We start from the raw sequence: 20,957 nt of genomic DNA, 5'->3' as shown, positions 1-20,957 counted from the left end.
AGTTAGACCATCGTCATGAATAAACCTGGAATTCAGCACAATGGTTTCCAGGGGTATCACGTGGAAGTCAACCTGACAGAGTACATTGCTAGCAATGGAACTGGTAGTTCGCATTACTAAGATTCCCTTCAACCCCTTAGATCGTGTATTAGGTAGGAGTGGGTAATATAATATAATATATAGCAATATCTATTTATTTTGGTTACGATATGTATATACTGATCCAATAACGAATATGTCCAAAAAATTATATAGATAACAGACTTTTAAGATGTTTGAAAATAAATATTCGACCGATATGGGCCATATCGAAATGGATGATGACTTGTTTTCCGTCAACAATTTCCAGAGGAACCCAATATATGTATAGATATAGGATCAGTATCCATATTACCTTATTATATATTATATATATTATTATGTAACTTAGAATGGCGAACAAGCTGAAGGGCTGCCTGATGAAAAGTGGTAACCGTCACCTATAGACAATTACCATGTCCATAACAGAGTTTACTGTTTCGCCAATGATACCCCCCCCCCCATGCGTTGGTATTCCTGAGAACTAAGGTGTTATTCCTCTGTACCCTATAAATTCACTGCTATATCCCACACCATTCAAACCGAAACACATCCATGCATAAAAAATTTGATAACCTTTGATCTTAGATTATAATTAAATAAATAAATACAAAGTTAATACGTTTACTTAGTCTGTACCCTTAATTTATTTGTTAACTTGTAAGAAAAAGAAATCTTTGATCAAATGTTAAAAAGACCGCATGAAAATGTCAGTGTCAGACTCAGAATTGTCAGACAAACAGTCTCTCTGTGTCAAACTGACATCAAGTAGTATACAGCTGATTATTACTATGTAAAAAAAATCAATAAAAAAAATTGTGATAAAAACTTAAGTTTTTACCTAAAACTTGTTGTGTATTTTTATAGATATAAGATTCAAATTTAAAAATAGATGAACCAGGAGAAAGTGAAAGGATATCAAAGTCTTTATATAAAGATAAGACCTTGTAATCAATCAACATTAAACTTTACTCACATTAAAAGATTTGATAACTGTAAAAAGTAAATGTAAATGAGATTCGAACATTACATTTAATTTCAATAGTTACTCAAACCTCGACATAACATAGTCACAAGTAGAATGTTATAAGCGAGAAACGTGTAGTGATAGTATTGGTCTGACGAATTTAATTTGTAATTCATTCATTACTTCATCGTTAGTGAAGTTTCACGTGTTTCAAAAATGGATAAAGTGAAGTTGCTATGGTCTAAAACAAATCGATGGCACCGAAGTGAGTGTATTTTAAAAATATAATTTCATACTCTAATAATTTCCTTTGTTTAGTGTTTTGTTAAAAAAAAAATTATAAATAATATACTTAAAGAGGTTAATATGTTTTCTTGAGAAATATAGAGTTTCTTTTAACTCTAAACAAAAATAGACAATTGGTTATTAACAGATATTAATATATTACTATTTAATATAATCTATTTTTTTTTATTATTATTATTATTTAAGTATTAGTATTTAATTTTTTTTTATTAATTAGGTCTCAGTAAACAATTGAGGTACTGTTTTTACTAAAAATGTTGTTTAATAAAGTAAATAAATCAATAAATAATTTTTTAAATGAAAATAATAATTAATATGTCTAATTGACAAATACTTTAACAAATAATACAAAAAATTAATTAATTAAGAAAATTACAATCAAGGAGATAAAATAATTGAAATGTCAAAATTAATATACAAGATATTCCTTAGTACTATAAAAGAGTTTGTCCAAAAGCCATTTAGTTAGCTATTTTTTAAATTTAATGAGAGGAAATACTTGAATGTCAGAAGGTAACTTGTTAAAAAATTTTTGTCTCAATGCAATGTTTTATTGATAAAGCATCAATGAACTTTTTGGTACAAGTAATTAATTTTTTTTCTGTGTCCTGACTTGTTCTTTTATGTCCCCACATGGTGTGAATATCTTAGAATATTACTTTACAAATACAATGCTACTAATGTACATTTATATATATATATATATATATATATATATATATACTAGCTGACTCCGTAAACGTTGTTTTACCACTTATTGCGAAATATAAAAATCACAATTAAAATACAGGGCTTGATCGTAAAACAATGAAAATTTAAAGGTGTATGTATTTTTCAATGCTAAATTATAATAAAATAAAAATAAAAAAATTTGTCAAAAATTAAAAAAAAAATTTTTAGGGGTTGGTCACCCTTATCATTGAGGGGTATAAAAAATAGATGTTGGCTGACTCTCAGACCTACCCAATATGCACACAAAATTTCATGAAAATCGATAAAGCCGTTTCGAAGGAGTTTGGTAACAAATACCGTGACACGAGAATTTTATATATTAGATATATATATATATATGAGGAATATATGAGAGATGTCCATAAGAGATTATTTTTTTATATATATAATATTCTATAATAACTAGCTCGCATTTTTATTTATTAAAATAATTCATATTTGTCATCAGTGTTTCTACTGTTTGTGGTGACCGAGTTCCAATTGGTACCAGGCGGCAAGGTTGGCTTCCTGTGCAACGACCCAGCCTTGTCACACCAATTTACTGGCGACACAATATCTTGGAAGTGGTTATTGACAACAGTCATCTTTCTTCCTTTAGCTATTGTAAGTTTTATTTAAGATTTTTTTGCCCTAACTTTTTTTATGCATCTTTGAATAACAACCAAACTGATAGCCCACCTGATCGAAAATGGTAACTGTTGTCTATAGATATGAGTGGTACCATGCACATAACAGTGTATACTGTTTTGCCCATGATACCCCCCATGCATTGCCATTCCTGAGGACTAAGAGAGTGTACTGTGTCGCCTCTGATACCTCTCATGTGTTACCATTCTAGAAAACTAACTACTTCTTGACTATATATGACATACCAAGATAAAAATTTGCCTATTAAGCAACTTTCTTCTCCATCTCAAATACTATGTATACTAAATTTCATGGCAATTGAAAACAAACTTTTTAGCCAACTTCTAAAAGGAGGTTCTCAATTTAGTTGTATTTTTTTTTTATGTTTGTCACCCCATAACTCAGTCAAGTCTAATCCGATTTGGAAAATTCTTTTAGCGTCTGAAAGGATTTACTTATATTATACTTACTTATAGATTGATCGTATAGAAATTTTATCAAAATTATTTCAGTACTTTTAATTTTTAGAACAAAATAACTGGATAGGTTTTTTTTTTTTATTTTTCAAGAATAAATCGATTTATCTGTTCAAATAATAGTTGTACCGTAGGTATGTAGCTTAAGAGGAACGCAAAAAAAAAACAAGGTCGTTCTATGTATTAATATAATTTGGCAGCGTCATCATGACAACAATGGTGAACAAAGTGCGATAACTTTATACCTAACTAGTGACACGGCCCGGCTTCGCGCGGGTAGATAGAATCCTGATTAATATCCAATTGAAATTGAAATCATTTATTTGCTAGAATAAGGTACATTTTTATTAGTGTTACATTACAAGAAAAATAGTCCAATCTTATTCTGCCACAGTGTAGGCGTGCAAATATAAAAACTTATTAAACAAAACATTAAAATAATTTCATCATAATAATATAATAATATCCTTAGATTATATAGATAGAGCATGAAGCCTAAAAAAACGGGTCAACTTTTTGTCAACTAATTGTCAGATTACTTTCATCCATTAAAATTTTATCAAAATCGGTTCAGTAATTTATCTCTAAAATCATAATATCTGTTTTGTGGTACACAATTTTAATTATTTCAAGTCGATTGAAAAATGTTAGTTTTGGTTTGGTACGTTACAGTTGTTAGTAATAGAAAGAACATACAATTCGGACAAGCAAAGTGATAGAGCGAAGCAGCAGGCGTTGTGCTGGTACAAGGAGTACCTGTTTGGTGTGCTGATCAACTTGACTGTGATACACATACTGAAGCAGGCCATCGGCTCCCCGAGGCCGCACTTCTTCGACACCTGCAGCCCTAAGGAAGCGCAGACTTGTGAAAGGTACGTAACATATAGGTGATCTCTTTAATATCTTACCAATATAATAAAATTGGAGGGTAGGGATTGTTAGTAATTGAATCTAACATGGTCATTGCTAGCAATATTACCCTATCAGGTCCGCCTCCACGCGATTCTCTCTTTAAACTATCGTGTTTAATTCTTAAAGTTACGATGTGCTAACTGGGCCTCTAGGGGGGAAAGGGATTGTTAGTAATGGGGTTAAATAGCCCGTTTACTAGCAATATACCTTGTCAAGTGGACCTCCACGTGGTTCCCCCTGGAAACCATCATGGCTAATTCTGGTTGAATTTGTCAGGATGGGCTAACTGACCTATTTCATCTTCACCTACCATCCTTCACTGGTGCCCCGCCAGTGTATACCAATAGCGCGGGTGGGGTTACTATTTCATTATCACCCATAAAAAAAAACTGGGGCTCTAGACAAATAGCAAACGAATTCGTCGATGGAATCGACATCGCTACCGAGTCCGTGAGTTGAAATGAGTCATCCGATGTTGCTATCTCATTCTATCTCACAGATTCGCTAGCGATGTCGATTCCATCGACGAATTCGTTTGCCATTTGTCTAGAGGCCCTGAACTGCTTTCGTCTCCACCCGTCATCTCTTGCTGGTGCCACGCCGGCGTATGCTGATAGATGATGACACGCGGGGTTAACATTACATCGTCATTTATTAAAAAAATATATAATAAAATTGAAACTTGACGATGTCGGGGGGTCTGCCAAGCGTGACAACTACTGTGCAGAATCCCCCAAGGGCAGACTTATGTTCAGGTGGACGAGGAACACCGGGGGGTTTTAGCCGGTAAGAGTCCGGCAGTACCCACATATCTCCCCCGAGGTATGTGAGGCTGCATAAAGCATTTCCCCTCGACAAAAAAAGGCTTACGTTAAGCAGTGGGCAGTTAAAGGCTGATATGATGATGATGATGATTAGTGATGTACCCACAAACATCACAATTATATTAGTAATGAATTTTGTTCATCGCATGTAATGATTTAATTTTAGGGGCCAGTATGTATATAGCTACACATGCACGAAGGCAGCCTGGTTGAGCCAGTCGGACAGGAGTTTCCCATCGGGGCACACATCGCTGGCGCTGCACGCCGCTGTGTTTATTGCGGTAGGTTTATAATATCATCATCATCATCATCATCATCATCATAACAGCTTTCAATTGTCCACTGCAGAATATAATCCTCCCCTTTGGGTGGTTGTGCCTGTAGTTGCTTCACTTGGCAAACGGATTAGCAATCGCATATAGGCTTTGGAGATGTTTTACTGCTGCCCATCGCTCCCATAACCACCCACGGAAAAGAAAGGGGTAGCCTATTCTATGACAGGACCACACGGCCAAGGTTTATAGTATAGAGCAGTAGAATCCTAAAAAATTACTAAACCAAAATGCATGTAATTAAGTTTACTTGAACCATTGTGTGTTGCTAATGATGACCTATAGAACCGACACATACTTCTACACGGTTGCCCGTATGCAACAATTTTAAGTTCCTCGGCGAGCTATGGAGAGAGCTATGCTCGAAGTTTTTTTTGCGTGATAAAATCCGAAATGAGGATATTCGCAGAAGAACACCGATGGGAAGAAATAGTACATTACTGCAGTGGCCAGCAACTGAGACATTAATGGACGAACGTCCAAATGTGGGCCGAGGCGTAGCCGAGGCACACATACGTGAGTCTATCAATGCCTAGTTGTGGCCAAGGCTTGTATAGCAGTATTTTCTCAAATAATGCGCGGAAATCAAAAACACAATTTTACTTTTTAAGTTCAATGACGAATAACGAACAATAATAATTTTTCACGCGCCATAATGTTCCTTTGTTTTTTTTTTTCAATAAGCAGCTTTTTATTTGTAAGCCAGTTCGAAATTTAATAAAACCTTTTATTAGTTACCTTCTTGGTAGCCATGTTACGAAGTAAAAGGTCATTCCATTTTTAAATTACAGGACAGATATGAGTTTACATAGTAATTTATCTGGCCGCAAAACACGACAGATATGGATTTTCATACAACTTTTGCAGGCCGCTGTCCGCTTATATCTGACCAGTACGGCAATTTTGATTTATCTTGAAGAAGATTGTCAAAATAATGCTCACATTTCCAAGCATGTTTGAGAAAAGGATATTTAATAGTAACCCCCCACTAGCTGTAATAACAACCTCAAATGCATTGCTGGGTGGATACAAGTGGTTCAGTAACATTCCTTATGGTGGTAGTCTATGGGCGAGGCCCATGTTCACTAGAGGGCAAATAATGGCTGAGACGATGTCGACAAATAAAAAATATTGTTATTTTTTATCAAAAAATAATCAAAAAATTAAGACATTACAGTCGATTTTGTTTTACCATTCTGTCAATCTTATCTCTAAAATTTATATTTTAATTTATACACATACGAGTGTAAGATAACACAGCCAAATAATTATTCTAAGGACGACGGAAGGTTAAAACCCAGCTGCACATAAATCATAATAGGATTAGCTTACTTATATAACCTGTCGATGTAAATATACTTCTCCATTAATATTGCAAGAGGTCTATTAAACTTGACGGATTAATTATTTAATTTATTTAAATAACTTTATTGACCAAAACAGACAAAAAGCGAACTTTATGCTATATATTTGTTATATTAATTGTATTATGAATCATGTAGACTTTTTAACACCCCCCCCCCCCACCCCTCCTGAACTAAGCAACGGGATCCAATAATATATGGCTAGTAATATACTCTATCAGGTCGACCTCAACGCGGTCACCTTTAGAAACCATCGTTGTCAATTACTGATGAATTTGTCACGATGGGACAACTGATCTGCTTTCATCTTCGCCTATCATCACATTGGTACTCCATCATTGTATCTCGATAGTGTAGGTAGGGGTACCGTTCCATTATCATCATTAAAAATACAATCAAGTTAGTGCACGAGTAAACATTTTTATCTTGTAAAAAGATGGTTCCGATTTCATTTACACCCATAACATATACTACACCCATAGCAAGAAAGATCTAGAGATTTAATGGTTAAGTACATATATATATTTAAATTAACATACATTAAAAATCATGATTGATCATATGAGACATATTCCGTGTATTTACTTTGTTACATTCTGATAAAAAAAAAATCTGAAAAAAAAAAAACAATAATACTGATTGACAATTGACGCGCGCAAACTAATGTTGTCAGTTTAAGTGAGCAGAAGTACCTACATTTTTAGATATCGCTAAATATTAAATAGAACTTCTCGTAGTTGGGTTTTTATACTTTCCCAATGTCGATATTTTACTGTAACTTTTAGCTTCTCATTTTTTATTATCTCTGTGGTACAGCAGTTTGAAACACTGCCTCAACTTCCAATGGCCGCTAGTTCGATTCCCACAAAATACAAACGTTTCGATTCATGACTATATTTAGTTATAAGTGTTTTCTATATATTATACGTATTTATATATTTCTAATTTGAAGTGGGGCTGTACAAGTTTTGGAAAGAGTTGGGGTAGACCTTTACCCAGCAATGGGACATCACGAGTTAATAATAGAATATATTTCATACAAAATTTACCAAAAGGGACTGTACAAAAGTCGTTTGCTTGAGCACCTCTGTACCATTCGTGTTTCTATCGTGAAGCAGACAACTGCAAACAATTGCATGGCTGTGTTTCACTTTAAAGGGTGAGATATGGCCATGATTTTTCTGTATCCTACAGAGAAATAACACCTGAGTCCTCAGGAATGGCAACGCATGGGGGTATTATGGGCGAATCAATATATTCTGTTATCTCATCTCTATAGGCCATGATTACCACTTTCCATCGAATGGACCGTCAGCTTGTTTGTCATTCAAAGTCGCAGAAAAACAAAAAAAAAATACGTCTGTCTAGCATTCATTGTAGGTACAAGCTCTGCTTAGTTTAGTACTAGATGGCGGTGTGTTATATGATCAGAGTTAAATAATAAAAAACATGTTTTTTTTTTTTTTGTACGAGTATGTAATAGATTTAATAATATTAGTATACTTATGTTAACAATAGATTTTTTTTTTCATTGTTATTTTATGTTATTCTTGTCGTCCTTGAAAGTCATGACGTCGCTCAAAACCTTTTTCACTGTACCGCCACAGAGTTTCGCAGAGCGGTAACGAATTACGCAGAAATGCATTTTTAACATTTATTTTATATAATATAATTATATTTATTATTATTATTGTTTAAATATATATTGTATTTAACATCTCCCTTTTTATGGGGGTAAATGTTCAACCATGCGGGCCTTAGCCAAGCAATGGTTGACTTTAAATTATATATGAGGATGATGACAATGATGAGGAAAGAAATTTCCTGACTATGCGGCAGGTATTGAGGATGACTGCTTTCTGTAGCAAATCTATTGTATAGGTGGGAATTTGTAACATATCTAAATGCTTGTGAAGATTTTTGGGTACGATTCCTGTAGACGATAGTACTATGGGTTAGACGATAGTATTATTATTATTATTAATATTGTATCATTATAATGTTTGATGTTTTAGTTTTTGGTGAGTGCATTAGTAAAACTTATCAAAGATATGTATGTATGTATATATATATATATATATATATATATGTATGTATGTATGTATGTATGTGTATATATATTATCAAGTATGTAACAAAAAACAAATCTATTTTTGATATTTTGACATGCCAATAACAAAAACCCAATTTTTATTGTTAAGTTGCGTAAGTACAGATGATACTTTAATAGTTTAGTTTCAATAAAATACACGTAAATCAACTTATTTTCAACCGACTTTAATAAGGAAGTTTTGAATTCAGTTGTTTTTTTCTATAACCATAACTCCATCATTTGTAAACCAATGTGGAATTTTTTTTTTTTTTTTTTTACTAAAAGAATATATTTTCAGATTAAACACACAGAAATTTTATCTAGCTTTTGCAGTATAGTTTTTAAGCCAAAATAACTCATTTTACCACAATTGACGTCCGTCTTTTTTCTTTATTTAACACAATCTTGTTTATTATAATTTTTTTTTTATTTTATTTTATTTTATACAAAAATCCAAAGCTCTTAAAAAATAACTTACATGCCAAGTCTCTTATGAATACAGCCAATAACGGATTTTATTTATACAAACAAAAATTTTGATTCCATAGCGAGGCAGGCAAGTTAGAGTGGGTGTATGCAAGTGATATAAGCACATGTATGAAAGGAACCATATATAATAGTGAGTATTCATAAAGTTAAAATCCATGTTGCTAAAGTTCAGATATACCTTATTGTTTATTTTTCGAGGTAGGATATCTAACCCAGTATCAAGAAAATATGTAGTTGTAATTAAATTACCGTAAATAACGTACCGCGCTCTGTATGTAAATGTTACTCACATTTTAAATTTAGGAGTACCCGATTAGTTTTGAAGTCAATAGGTATTTTTTTTTATTTCTAATTAGATCTTAACTATATGTTCACAGTACTACCTACAGCAGCGCACGCGCCACGTGAAGGTGCCGTCCATACTGGCTGTGCAAATACTGTGTCTATTGGCCGCTCTATGCTGCAGTGTGTCCAGGATAACGGACCGCAGGCACCACTGGTGGGATGTACTGGCGGGCGCTGTTCTCTCACTGCCTATATTATTTTATACTGTGAGTATTGGTAATCTTGTATTTCTTACGTTATAAAATACAGTAAGGGCACCAATAGTGGTCCCCATTGTAGACTGTTGTGTATAGTGGAAACAAGGAGAATACCGTCTGGTTCCAGCATAGAATGGGACATCCCTTCCTTTCCTTACTACTTACTGGTCGACTGGTACTTAATGGTCGAGGTATAGGCAGCAGGGTCTCTTTTAAACATCGTCAGAAACCTAACTACAGTTTCCAACCTGTCTGCCTAGCGTGGCAACTACTAGCAAATTCTCCCTTATGGTGGAGACCTATATTCAGTAGTGGAAAGTTAGCGGCTGATATAGTATAGTATGATATTCAAAATATGTATTTAGATTCTAAGACCCAGATATAGTTTATTGGTCCAAAATTAAAGGCATCCATTTTTCTAGTCTGTGGTTGAGTAACAAACATCTGAACCCCTATTCAATCCTAAGAACAAGGAATGATAAAATAAAAACTATAAATCATATGGTTGCCTCCTTTCTTCTTATGCAAATATAATTAGTAAAAAGAGGATGAAAGATACACCATCAGTTGCTATTTTTCTCAATTCATAGCAGGCTAATATATAGAAAATGTTTATGTAAAATTTTTGTTTCATTTATATTACTAGATTATATATTCGACACAGTTTATGTAGAAAGTATGCAAGCAGGTTGTATCTGAATTTGGTAGGGTTATTATACGACCGTATAACATTTTCTACTATTTTACACTAGCCTGCTATGAATTGAGAAAAGTGGCAACTGATGGTGTATCTTTCATTCTCCTTTTACTAGTTATATTTTTATAAGAAGAAAGGAGGCAACCATATGATTTACAATTTTTATTTTATCATTCCTTCTATGTAGTTCCTTGTTTTTAGATACAAACTCACATATATAATATTGTCCATGATCCCAGGCCGACAAGCGGTATTGAACCCTTAAGTCTTAGGAGAGATTTTGCCTCACTCTATGTGTTCTACTGCTTGTACAATGGACTGTGCTCAGAGGAATTGTTCAGCTCGCCATCGACAGGGAGTTCATCTCCATACCTTATAGCCTAGGATTTTTTAAGAGACTACGTCATAGGGTTCTTAAAAAAAGGCTAAAGAGCTTTTTTCAGAGTCGGCAATGCGCGCGAGATGCCCCTAGTATTACAGGCTACAGTAACTGCTTACCATCAGGTGGGCCGTATGCTTGTTTGCCACCTCAATGGTATAAAGTAAATTATGTAAAATGTCATTAATTATATTTAATTATTGTTTACGTTTCAGATATATTCCTTATGTGGCAACTTCCACTGCCCAAGAGTCACCTCTGAAGAAGTACCAAACATAGACAATACTAAGAATAATCTACATCATCCAGTCATAGACAATGCAACGTAACCAAAGACTTATATTTTAACATCCCCAATAGAAATGTATTAAAAAAGTAAAAATCTATTTTTATATTAAATAGTATTTTTTTAATCATAAAAATATTTGAGAATCATTAGGTTGACAGTGTGAAAATTCTAACAGTTTAATTTTTTAATACATTTTTATTATTTTTACTTATTTATTGATAGCAAAATTATTAATTTATAAGTAATTTATAATTTAAAACAATGATGACACGTAGTGTACATATATTTTACAGAACAATTTTAATTTGTTGATAATCATACTAATTTAGACCTTAGTGTTATGAACTTAAGGGAGTTATTCTATTATTTATTTTCACTGAGATCTATTGAGATATAAGTCGTAAACTGTATTGTTGCTACAGCTAAGTAATTCTGTATACATTCTCATAAGGTCTCTTACCAGGCTGTTAGGATGATTTGTTATCCTCTCCTTGTAGGATCCCATGTGCTGTTGTATGTCCTGTCTAATAGTTCCAATTTTTAGGTCATGAGGCAGTTGCTTGTTTGTGACAATCCAAGGAGCATTGGTTATTATTCTCAATATTTTATTTTGGAATCTATGCAAAATCTGAAAATTAGAGTCGGACTCTTTTCCTCAGAGATGGACTCCATAGATCCAGATAGGTTTTACTATCGTCTTGTACAGAATGAGATTATTGCTCAGTGACTATTGTTACTGGTGATCTGATAATCAATAAAGCATTCGCATTTGTAAACCCAATTGTTTGCGTTTGGTCATTATATGTTTTTGTCAGGTAAGTCATCTAACCATGGTACATACCTAGATATCTTACATAGTCTGGTTGAGGGATTTCTAAATTGTTAAGTTTTACTCCAGTAAAGCTCTCCCTCCAAGTTGCCCTCCATGTCAAATGCATTTTTTAGTGTGAAAGTAACATCGACTGATTTAGAATCATTAACTCTGATTCTCTACTTTTTTAGCCAGGATGAAATGTGATTTTTACTAGAGGGAGATTTTGTACAAAAGTCATTTGCTTCGGTACCTCTGTCCCATTCATGATTCCACCGTGAAGCAGTTGTGTTTTTATAGCTGTATTTCGGTTTGAAGTGAATTTACAGAGTACAGAGGTATAACACCTGAGTCCTCAGGAATGGCAACGCATGGGGGTATCATGGGCGAAACAATATACTCTGCATACATATCCATAGTACTACTCATGTTTATAGGCGATGCTTACCACTTCCCATCAGGTGGGCCGTCAGCTTGTTTGCTATTCTAAGTTGCATAAAAAAAGTGATCGTAACCAGTGAAACGAAAAAAGTGACAGTCTTTTTGATTAATGATTGAAGTTCAGTCTTCAGATAAAAGATTGAAATATTATTTCAGCCGATAACTGTCCACTGTTGAACATAAGCATAAAGGGAGTTTTGCTAGTAGTTGCTACGCTTGGCAGGCGGGTTGGCAACCGCAGTTAGGCTTACAGATGTTTTAAGAGGGACACTGCTGCCCGTCCCTCCACCATAAGCCGCCACCACCATAATAATTTAGCTCATGATAAACTAACTAACTAGCCCTTATATCTCAATAGGTCTTTTATATTATTCCAGTAAGTATAAATGCTTTAACATTCAAAGAAATTATAAGTGACATTCTAGATACTTAGGTATATTTTTTATTTTTATTTTCTTCTTAATGTAAACGCTTTTCTATACAATATTTATTATTTTAAATCTATTTATTTGAATAGCCCAAACAGATCCCAAGTAAAGCGTATAGTTATGTTTCTTTCTAACTTTCAAGGACATAACACAAAGTACAGAATTATATTATCTGTGACGCAGTGTAAAAAGTATCTAATAATCTAACGCCTGTACTATATCTCGGGCCATTACAGAACAATTCAGGACTCGTATGTTCTATGTAGACGTCTCTGTTAGACACTGGCAGAAAAGAGTTGTTTTGTTTGTGGCTATAATATATACAGATTGTTATTTTGAGCCTAAATACCAAACAAAATATTATCAAGCAACGAAATTATAACAATATTTCGCTCATTTATTCTGAGCTTGGGAATGTCTACATATAATAATCCAAGGGAATTCCAAGTCTCATATTCATTTACTAATTATTAATTCAACGGTGAGACGTAGTCACCTCAAGTTTTACGTGCAATGGCAGTAGTTGATATTGCCTCCGACTACCCCATTACAGATTATTGTCGTGAGTGTAATATATTTAGAGAGAATCAGGTATTCTAACACAAACAACCTCTGTGTACTTACATTTAGCTGTTGTATTCCACTTTATTGTTGTTTACTTTGTTTGTGACTAGATGGCGCTCTGTGATAGTGATATTAAATAACCTCTTATAAAAACCACGTCAGTTGTCTCGGTTACGAATACAACATTTAATGTTAACTTTGTGTATTAATTAGCTATTGGATTTAAATATTCACATTTTACAATGGGTTAGAAATTCCAATTTTAGCATTCGATTAATCGACTAAACTAGGGTAGATATTAAGTTACCATTTCTCTAAATCTCTCTGAAATAAAATTTTATTTATCTCGGCAAAAGCTATTTCCAAGCTTTATTCTAAGAACCAATATAAACAAAATTTCTAACAGATTTTCATATATTTAGTTTATGATGATCAATAAGCCGAAAATTTATAAATTAGTTTAGAGAAATTGAACCTTAGAATCGACCTCATTGTTTGTTATTTTCATACGATCCCAAAAGCTAATAAGTTGTTTTTACATGGTATATTGCTTAAAAAAGATTAGCAAGTAAACGTAGGTGCTGCCTCTGCAGAGCAATTTAGGAACTTAAATTTAGTACTAAGTTTTCCCATGTTGTTTAGTGAATTTAACCCATAATAAAGCGACTAAAAAATAATTGCAAAAAAAATATTACATAGCAATGTAACAAAACAGTTGACAGTTTTCAACAAGAGATTTTTCCGTATATTTTTTTTATAAGTAGATTTAATTATATATTTTTTTTATTTAAATATACATTGTAATTGGCGCTTATATATCCGCTAGTCATCTGTAAATGTGTGTAACACAAATTTGATATTAAACCGGTTTTTCCGGAGTGGCTTTATTTCAAATAAATATTATGATTGCATACATATTTTATTATTAATTGGTCAATTATAATTATTATCCCAATTCCGATCCCATCAGCAATTAACTGTCCACTGTTGAACATAGGCCTCGCCCTATGGGATTATTTTTTGCAACTTAGAATAGCAGGGGGAAAGGGATTGTTAACAATGGAGTTTGACATTCCCATTGCTAGCAATACGCCCTATTAGGTCGACCTCCACGTGGTTCCCCCTGGAAACCATCGTGAACAATTCTTGTTGAATTCGTCACGATGGGCTAACTGACCTACTTCATCCTCACTTATCATCCTTCACTGGTGCCCCGCCGGTGTATACCGATAGCATGGGTGGGGTACCATTCCATTATCACACATTAAAAAAAAAACTTAGAATGGCAAACAAGCTGACGGCCCACCTGATGGAAAGTAGTAGTACCGAGGCCTATAGACATGAGCAGTACCATGGACATAACAGAGTATACTGTTTTACTAGAAGTGTCACGCTTGGCAAACGACTTAGCAACCACAGTTTGGTTTTGTGACATTTTAAGAGGAATGGAACGCACTGCGAACTTGCAGTTCGCAAAGCCCGTAAAGAAGTAAGGTGTTACCATTCCATTGTCATTTTTTAATTGGTGATAATGGAATGGTTACCCCACCCTCGCTAATGGTATACACAAACGGGGCACCAGTGAGGGGTAAAAGGTGAGAATGAAAAAGCAGGTCAGTTAGACCTGCTTTTTGATTGCTTAGTGATGAATACACCAGGAATTCAACACGATGTTTTCCAGAGGAGACCACGTGGAGGTCGACCTTATGGGGCATATTGCTAGCAATGGGACTGATAGCATTGCTAACAATCCCTTCCCCCCCACCCCTAAAAAAACAGTATTTATCAAGAAATCTATGATTATGTTATAAAAGTTAAATAAATACAACTACATAAGCCAATCGTAAAACTATTTTGAGACCTATTAAACTGTTGTTATATTATACTTAATGCCAGACAACGGTTTACCTATGATTAAACTTATTTCATAGTTTACAAAACAACTAACAACTTAAGGTTAGGTATTAATTTTATCATTAAGTACACGCAACTTTAAAACTTTATAGATTATAAACTTTTACCGGCGATTTTGTTCACTGACTAGGATAAAATTAGCTCAAGTCATTCTCAACCTCATCATCATCATCATCATCATATGAGCCATTAACCCTTCTTTGCATACTGGTGGAAATTTCCATCATAACATTGAATGCCCAAATATTATATAAAAGAACAATTTCACTTTAAGTTGATCGTGTCTGGATACCTTTTTAATTTTCATTGCAGAAAAAAAAAACCATAGCTGACAAATTTATTTTTTTAACCATTTTTTCTTGAATTTTAAACATATATTATATATATCACCTTGATTTATTTCAACAATAAAAAAAATTATGCAAAAAAGAGTTAACTGTCCACTGGTGAACATAGGGTTTTCCTTGAGAGGTTTTGCAAATAGTTGCCACGCTTGGCAAGTGGGTTGGCAACCGCAGTTAGGCTTTGGTGAAGTTTTAAAAGGAATACTGCTGGCAATCTCTCAACCATTAAGTTATCTCCTTATATGTGTCTCTCATAGGGCGTCGCGTTCATAATTCAAAGTCGTCAATAATTCATAGACTACAGAAAGATATTATCTCCTCGCGGTTCTCCCTGGAAACTATCATGGTGAATTCCTGATGAATTCATCATGATGGGCTAACTGGCCTGTTTTCATTCCCATCGATCACCCTTCACTGGTGCTCCGCCAGCGTATCCCGTTAGCGCAGGCGGGGTTACCATTCCATTTTCACCCATCAAAAAAAAAGATATTATCATAGAAATATGTCATATTATAGATCTAGCAATTTAGAAAATTCTGAACATTAAGTAACGATAGACATGAAAACAAAAATAAATCAAAGTCTTACAAAAATCTTAAAACATACCTACAATTTATTTATTTATTTATTCATTAGTACAAATATGTGTACATGGCGGACTTAATGCTAAAGGCATTCTCTCCCAGTCAACCATAGGGAAGTGTCAGAATACTCGAATGCGGTACTACTAATTATTGATATACATACATACTAAAATTACATATATAAACGAATAAATATATATAAATAACAAATATACTTACACATATATGACATATACTATATTATACACGAAATTGAGAATAATATAAAGTACTTACTGCTCGGATAAAAATAAAAAGTGTGCGTTAACGCTTTTTATTTTTAACAATTAAACTAAATCTGTAAAACTAGCACAGTGTTAATAAATAATAATAATGTAGATAGAATAAGTATATTATTTACGTTATCTAAGTATCTAAGTAGATAGTACATGGATAAATATTAATATAATAATATTACATTTTTGAATTAGTGTTGCAAGACGTAAAGCGTTCGGTATCATTGTATATTTTTTTTATTGGATGATAATGGAATGGTAACCCTCCTGCCTAACGGGATACACTGGCGGAGCACCAGTGAAGAGTGATCGATGAGGATGAAAACAGGCCAATTAGCCCATTATGATGGATTCATCAGGAATTAATCATGATAGTTTCCAGAGGGAACCGCGAAGAGGTCGACCTGGTTGGGTATATTGCTAGCAATGGGATTCTTAGTCTCCATTACTAACAATCCCTTTCCCTCCGGTATTATTAGGCGTTAACAATATAGGCCTCCTCCATAAAGGAGGATTTTGCCAGTAGTTGGTACACTTGACAGACAGGTTGACAACCGCAGTCTTTGATGTTTTTTTTATAATATATAATAATGGAAAGGTAACCCCGCTTATATAAAATAAAAAATATATACTAACGGTATATGATTACGGGGTACCAGCGAGGGATCATACGTAAGGATGAAAAATGCAGGTCAGTTAGCCCGTCGTGATAATTCCACTTGAAATTCATCACGCTGGTTTCCAGGGGGATCACGTGGAGGTCAACTTGATATGGTATATTGCTAGCAATAGGACCGGTAGTCCGCATTACAAACAATCCTTTCCCCCCTTTGGTGGTATTTTTAGAGTAACGGTGCTGCCCATCCCTTGACCATAAGCTCCCTTAATTGCCTCTTATGACCCACGAAAAAGGGTGGCCCATTCTATGCAGGGACCACACGACAAATGCACTTAAAGTATTAATCGGGGCCAATTTAAATTTATGTTTCAATTTTTACTAATTTTTTTGTTTCCTAATGACACCAGACGTCGCCATCTCATTCTATCTTATAGAGTCACTAACAACAAGATTTGTAAAAAAATTCCCCTACTGCTTGCTACTACAACTAGGTACTAAACTAGACTGCTTACCGCAACTAGGTATTAACTAGGCGGATCTAGTTATATAATACTAGGAAAGCAGAAAAGTATTGGAGATAATAACTATTTCAAAACTTGAATTCAGCCCCCCTTTGCCTATTCACAAATGGCAAATAAATACTAAACAAGTGGCAAATGAATCATTTAATTAGAATCGTTTTTGTTGAAGAAAAGGACACCAGACATTGCCATCTCACTCTTTCTTTGCTGACCATCGAAATCGTATAATACTAGGAAAGCAGAAAAATACAAGAGGTTAGTTTTAGCATAGTTGCTTATGCTTGGTTATATCGTAATTAATTAACACTAAATGGTACAACTTAGTTGTGCATATTTACTAACTCATCAACAAATAAGTACCTACAATCGCTATTCAATAACACGTAAGCCTTACAAAATTACACTTAATAAGCGGTCTTCTACTAAATAATTACAGGTAATCGTAGTGGAACCAGTAATTAAATGCAATTTGGTTTAGGAACTTGAAAGTTTTATCATTAACGGTTTATATAGCACGTTGTTTACAATAAGTGACATAACACAATCCATTTTCAAACGTATATGGAAGGAGTCGACACGTGCCTCTGAATGCATAGATAATTTTCGTGAATTACACATAAAAAACAGCTTATTTATTTCTAGTTATAACTGCATATTAGATGCTTCTAAGGTTTTGTTGTAGACAGCAAGGTATAAAGTGTTTAGATGGAGATAAACTGGAAATAAAGTTGGAAATATTTAAATTAAAAATTTTTAAAACATATACGAGACTGAAGACCTTTGCAGACATTCTCCACTTTAATATAATACCTAATTAAACAGCATAATTCTGTGTCATATTTATTATCAAAATGAATATAATAAGGGTATTTATTTTGGTAACACTTGTAAAACTTATTTGCGCTAAAGACGACCATACAATTAATTTCATTAGAGATTTCATTGAAAATGAACGAAAACCTACACATTTAATATTGAACGATCTCTGTTGGCCTAAACGTAAGTATTTTTTATAAAATTTTATAATTTAATCACTATTTTAATATATTATTATAAATTATTCAATCACTAAAATACAAAATAATAAAAAAAACACAAAAACAGACATAATTTTCAGATTATAAAATAAATTTTGTTTTTTGATAAACGATAAACAATTTATCAAAAAATTAATTTAAAAAAATGCTCACGACCATAATCTCTAATTTATTTAAGCGAGTTATGTCAATCATTGCCAAATATGCATGAATTAGTTGCACAGATAAGAGGAGAAACTCTTAAAAAAAAATTCTTTCCCTTCAATTTATTCCTTTTCAACAAGTGTGAAGAACTTCGGTGAACCCTTTCAACTGTGCTTTTAACTTCGAATTCCCACTGAAGTCAATTTCCCATTGTCCCTGAAATATAGAAAGAAGCACTTTATGAAATAAATTCTGCAAATATCAACTTTTCTGAAAACTCATAGCTTACCGGAATTAAAAAGAAATTGTATTTACTGAAAATCACTCATTTGCTTCCATTTGCCCTCTAACCGGTTGTCTTGGGGGAAAGGGATTGTTAGTAATGGAGACTGGGAATTCCATTGCTAGCAATATACCCAACCAGGTCGACCTCCTCGTGGTTCTCCCTGGAAACTATCATGGTTAATTCCTGATGAATTCATCATGATGGGCTAACTGGCCTGTTTTCATTCTCATCTATCACCCTTCACTGGTGCTCCGCCAGCGTATCCCGTTAGCGCAGGCGGGGTTACTATACCATTTTCACCCATAAAAAAAACCGGTTGTCTTTTACGTTTACCCTACTTATGTTTACTAAAATCAAAACATACCTACTAATTTATGTATCTTACGTAAATAAGTCAACGGTTAATATAAGAGTCATGTCTTTCTTACGGATAAATTACAGATATTAAAGTGAAATTAACAAAGAAATTGTCAAAAGATGGCTGCAGAGTATCATCTTCAACAAATACATTACATGAGTGTCAAAAACATGGGATTATGTTTCTTCTTGATTTAGATTGTCCTCAATCTGAAGACGCCATTGAAATAGTAAGTCGTAATATTTTTATACAATTAGAGTACTTATTAAACTAAAAGTCCAAATTGCGGAAAATGTTAGACTATAAGGTGTATATTTGTATACTATTTGTCATCATTAAGGACTAAGGTGTAACCTTCAAACCCTATAATGTCACTGCCATAGCACACAATTCAAACTAAAATACTCGTATAGCCATGAAATCACAGTCCCTTTTCAGCAAAAACACGGATTCCTCTCATTTATACTTAAGATTTTGTTCAACAAATAATACCGACTTCAGTTGAGGCAAAACCGGTTATTTCGATTTAAAAACTACACCTCTGAACCGATTTTGATAAAATTTCTATGGGACCAATCTATTACTCACTCTGATTTTTGGTATATTCTTTCAGAAATAAGAAAGAATTTTCCAAATCGATTTATAAACGACACAGATATCAGATTACGAACTTAAAAAATACAAAATTGAAAACCTAATTTTATCTTTGTCTGCTAAAATTGAAAAAAAAAATTGTGGTTCCCTCAAAGAATGATATATAATATGTACACAAAAAATCATAATTACAAGAAGCAAGATAAAACGAAATAACGATGGGCATCCATATCACTAAACATCGATCTAATTAATTTTAATTATTATAAAAAAAATTACCTATTGTCCAAATTCATGCAAGATCAGCGTTAATTTGGTTTCTTTAATCAAATTTTCGTTTAAAAGATGAAAATATCTCTATCAATTTTAATTTTTTTTTATTTTAATTTAATTATTGAAAATATGTAAAATATTTGGCGATAAATGTAAAGGCTTGTGACGTGTTGAGTCATGAACTGTTTTGTTTGCACCAGGCTAGTTCAAGAAATCTTTTTGGTTCTCCCTACCGTTGGCTGATTCTGTCGACCAACCCTGAACAGTTAGAATCATCGGTACTGTGGGAAAGTCCAGTTTTGCCTGACAGTGACTTGGTGTTGGCGGAAAAATCGGAGAATGGATATAAACTGACTGAACGTAAATAGCTTTATTGTTATTTTTTATCTTTAGATACCTAGCTACCTCTACTAAATTGCAGCTGAGAATGTACATACCTACCTCCCTTGTAGGGATGGGTAATATATAATAATATCTATATATTTTAGTTATAATACCTGTATACTGGTCCGATAACGAAGTCTATTATCCAAAAAATACTATCGCACAAATAAACTTTTAACATATTCGAAAACAGATTGAAATTCGGCACCTCACAATGAAGAATTTTATCCTTTCGCCGTCAAAAAGTATATTGCTAGAAATAGGACTAATAGTT

The 20,957-nt window shown here is 33.4% G+C and overlaps 2 protein-coding genes across 3 annotated transcripts in view; both read left to right on the top strand.

Moving 5' to 3' along the window:
* Positions 1–860: 860 nt before the first annotated feature.
* LOC113521924 (putative phosphatidate phosphatase) lies at positions 861–14,263 on the top strand. The gene is made up of 6 exons (XM_026907591.3): positions 861–1,310; positions 2,532–2,686; positions 3,859–4,058; positions 5,089–5,203; positions 9,577–9,750; positions 11,033–14,263. Exons 1-6 carry the CDS (start codon positions 1,262–1,264, stop codon positions 11,144–11,146), a joined length of 807 nt encoding a protein of 268 aa, XP_026763392.2. The 5' UTR covers positions 861–1,261; the 3' UTR covers positions 11,147–14,263.
* A 3,590-nt stretch (positions 14,264–17,853) lies between these two features.
* LOC113521876 (ionotropic receptor 75a) overlaps positions 17,854–20,957 on the top strand; it is a 14,444-nt gene continuing 11,340 nt past the window's right edge. Inside the window, exons 1-3 of one of the 2 annotated variants that reach the window (XM_052899948.1) lie at positions 17,854–18,606; positions 19,516–19,661; positions 20,500–20,659. In XM_052899948.1, coding sequence (XP_052755908.1) covers positions 18,459–18,606; positions 19,516–19,661; positions 20,500–20,659 — 454 coding nt within the window. In that variant the 5' untranslated portion in view covers positions 17,854–18,458. The remainder of the gene's footprint in view (positions 18,607–19,515; positions 19,662–20,499; positions 20,660–20,957) is intronic. The other variant, XM_052899947.1, reaches the window with a different exon arrangement.

Source organism: Galleria mellonella, unplaced genomic scaffold (genome assembly GCF_026898425.1).
Source record: "Galleria mellonella isolate WM207_F2 unplaced genomic scaffold, CSIRO_AGI_GalMel_v1 utg63, whole genome shotgun sequence".
NCBI classification, from domain to species: domain Eukaryota; kingdom Metazoa; phylum Arthropoda; class Insecta; order Lepidoptera; family Pyralidae; genus Galleria; species Galleria mellonella.
This window is presented reverse-complemented; position numbering and strand designations above follow the sequence as displayed.

Bases quoted from the DNA above. Each gene is read 5' to 3' on its own strand.
- LOC113521924 (XM_026907591.3), top strand. From the start codon at position 1,262: ATGGATAAAGTGAAGTTGCTATGGTCTAAAACAAATCGATGGCACCGA. The intron at 4,059-5,088 runs GTACGTAACATA...ATTTAATTTTAG, and splicing joins GAAGCGCAGACTTGTGAAAG to GGGCCAGTATGTATATAGCT. The intron at 5,204-9,576 runs GTAGGTTTATAA...ATATGTTCACAG, and splicing joins ACGCCGCTGTGTTTATTGCG to TACTACCTACAGCAGCGCAC.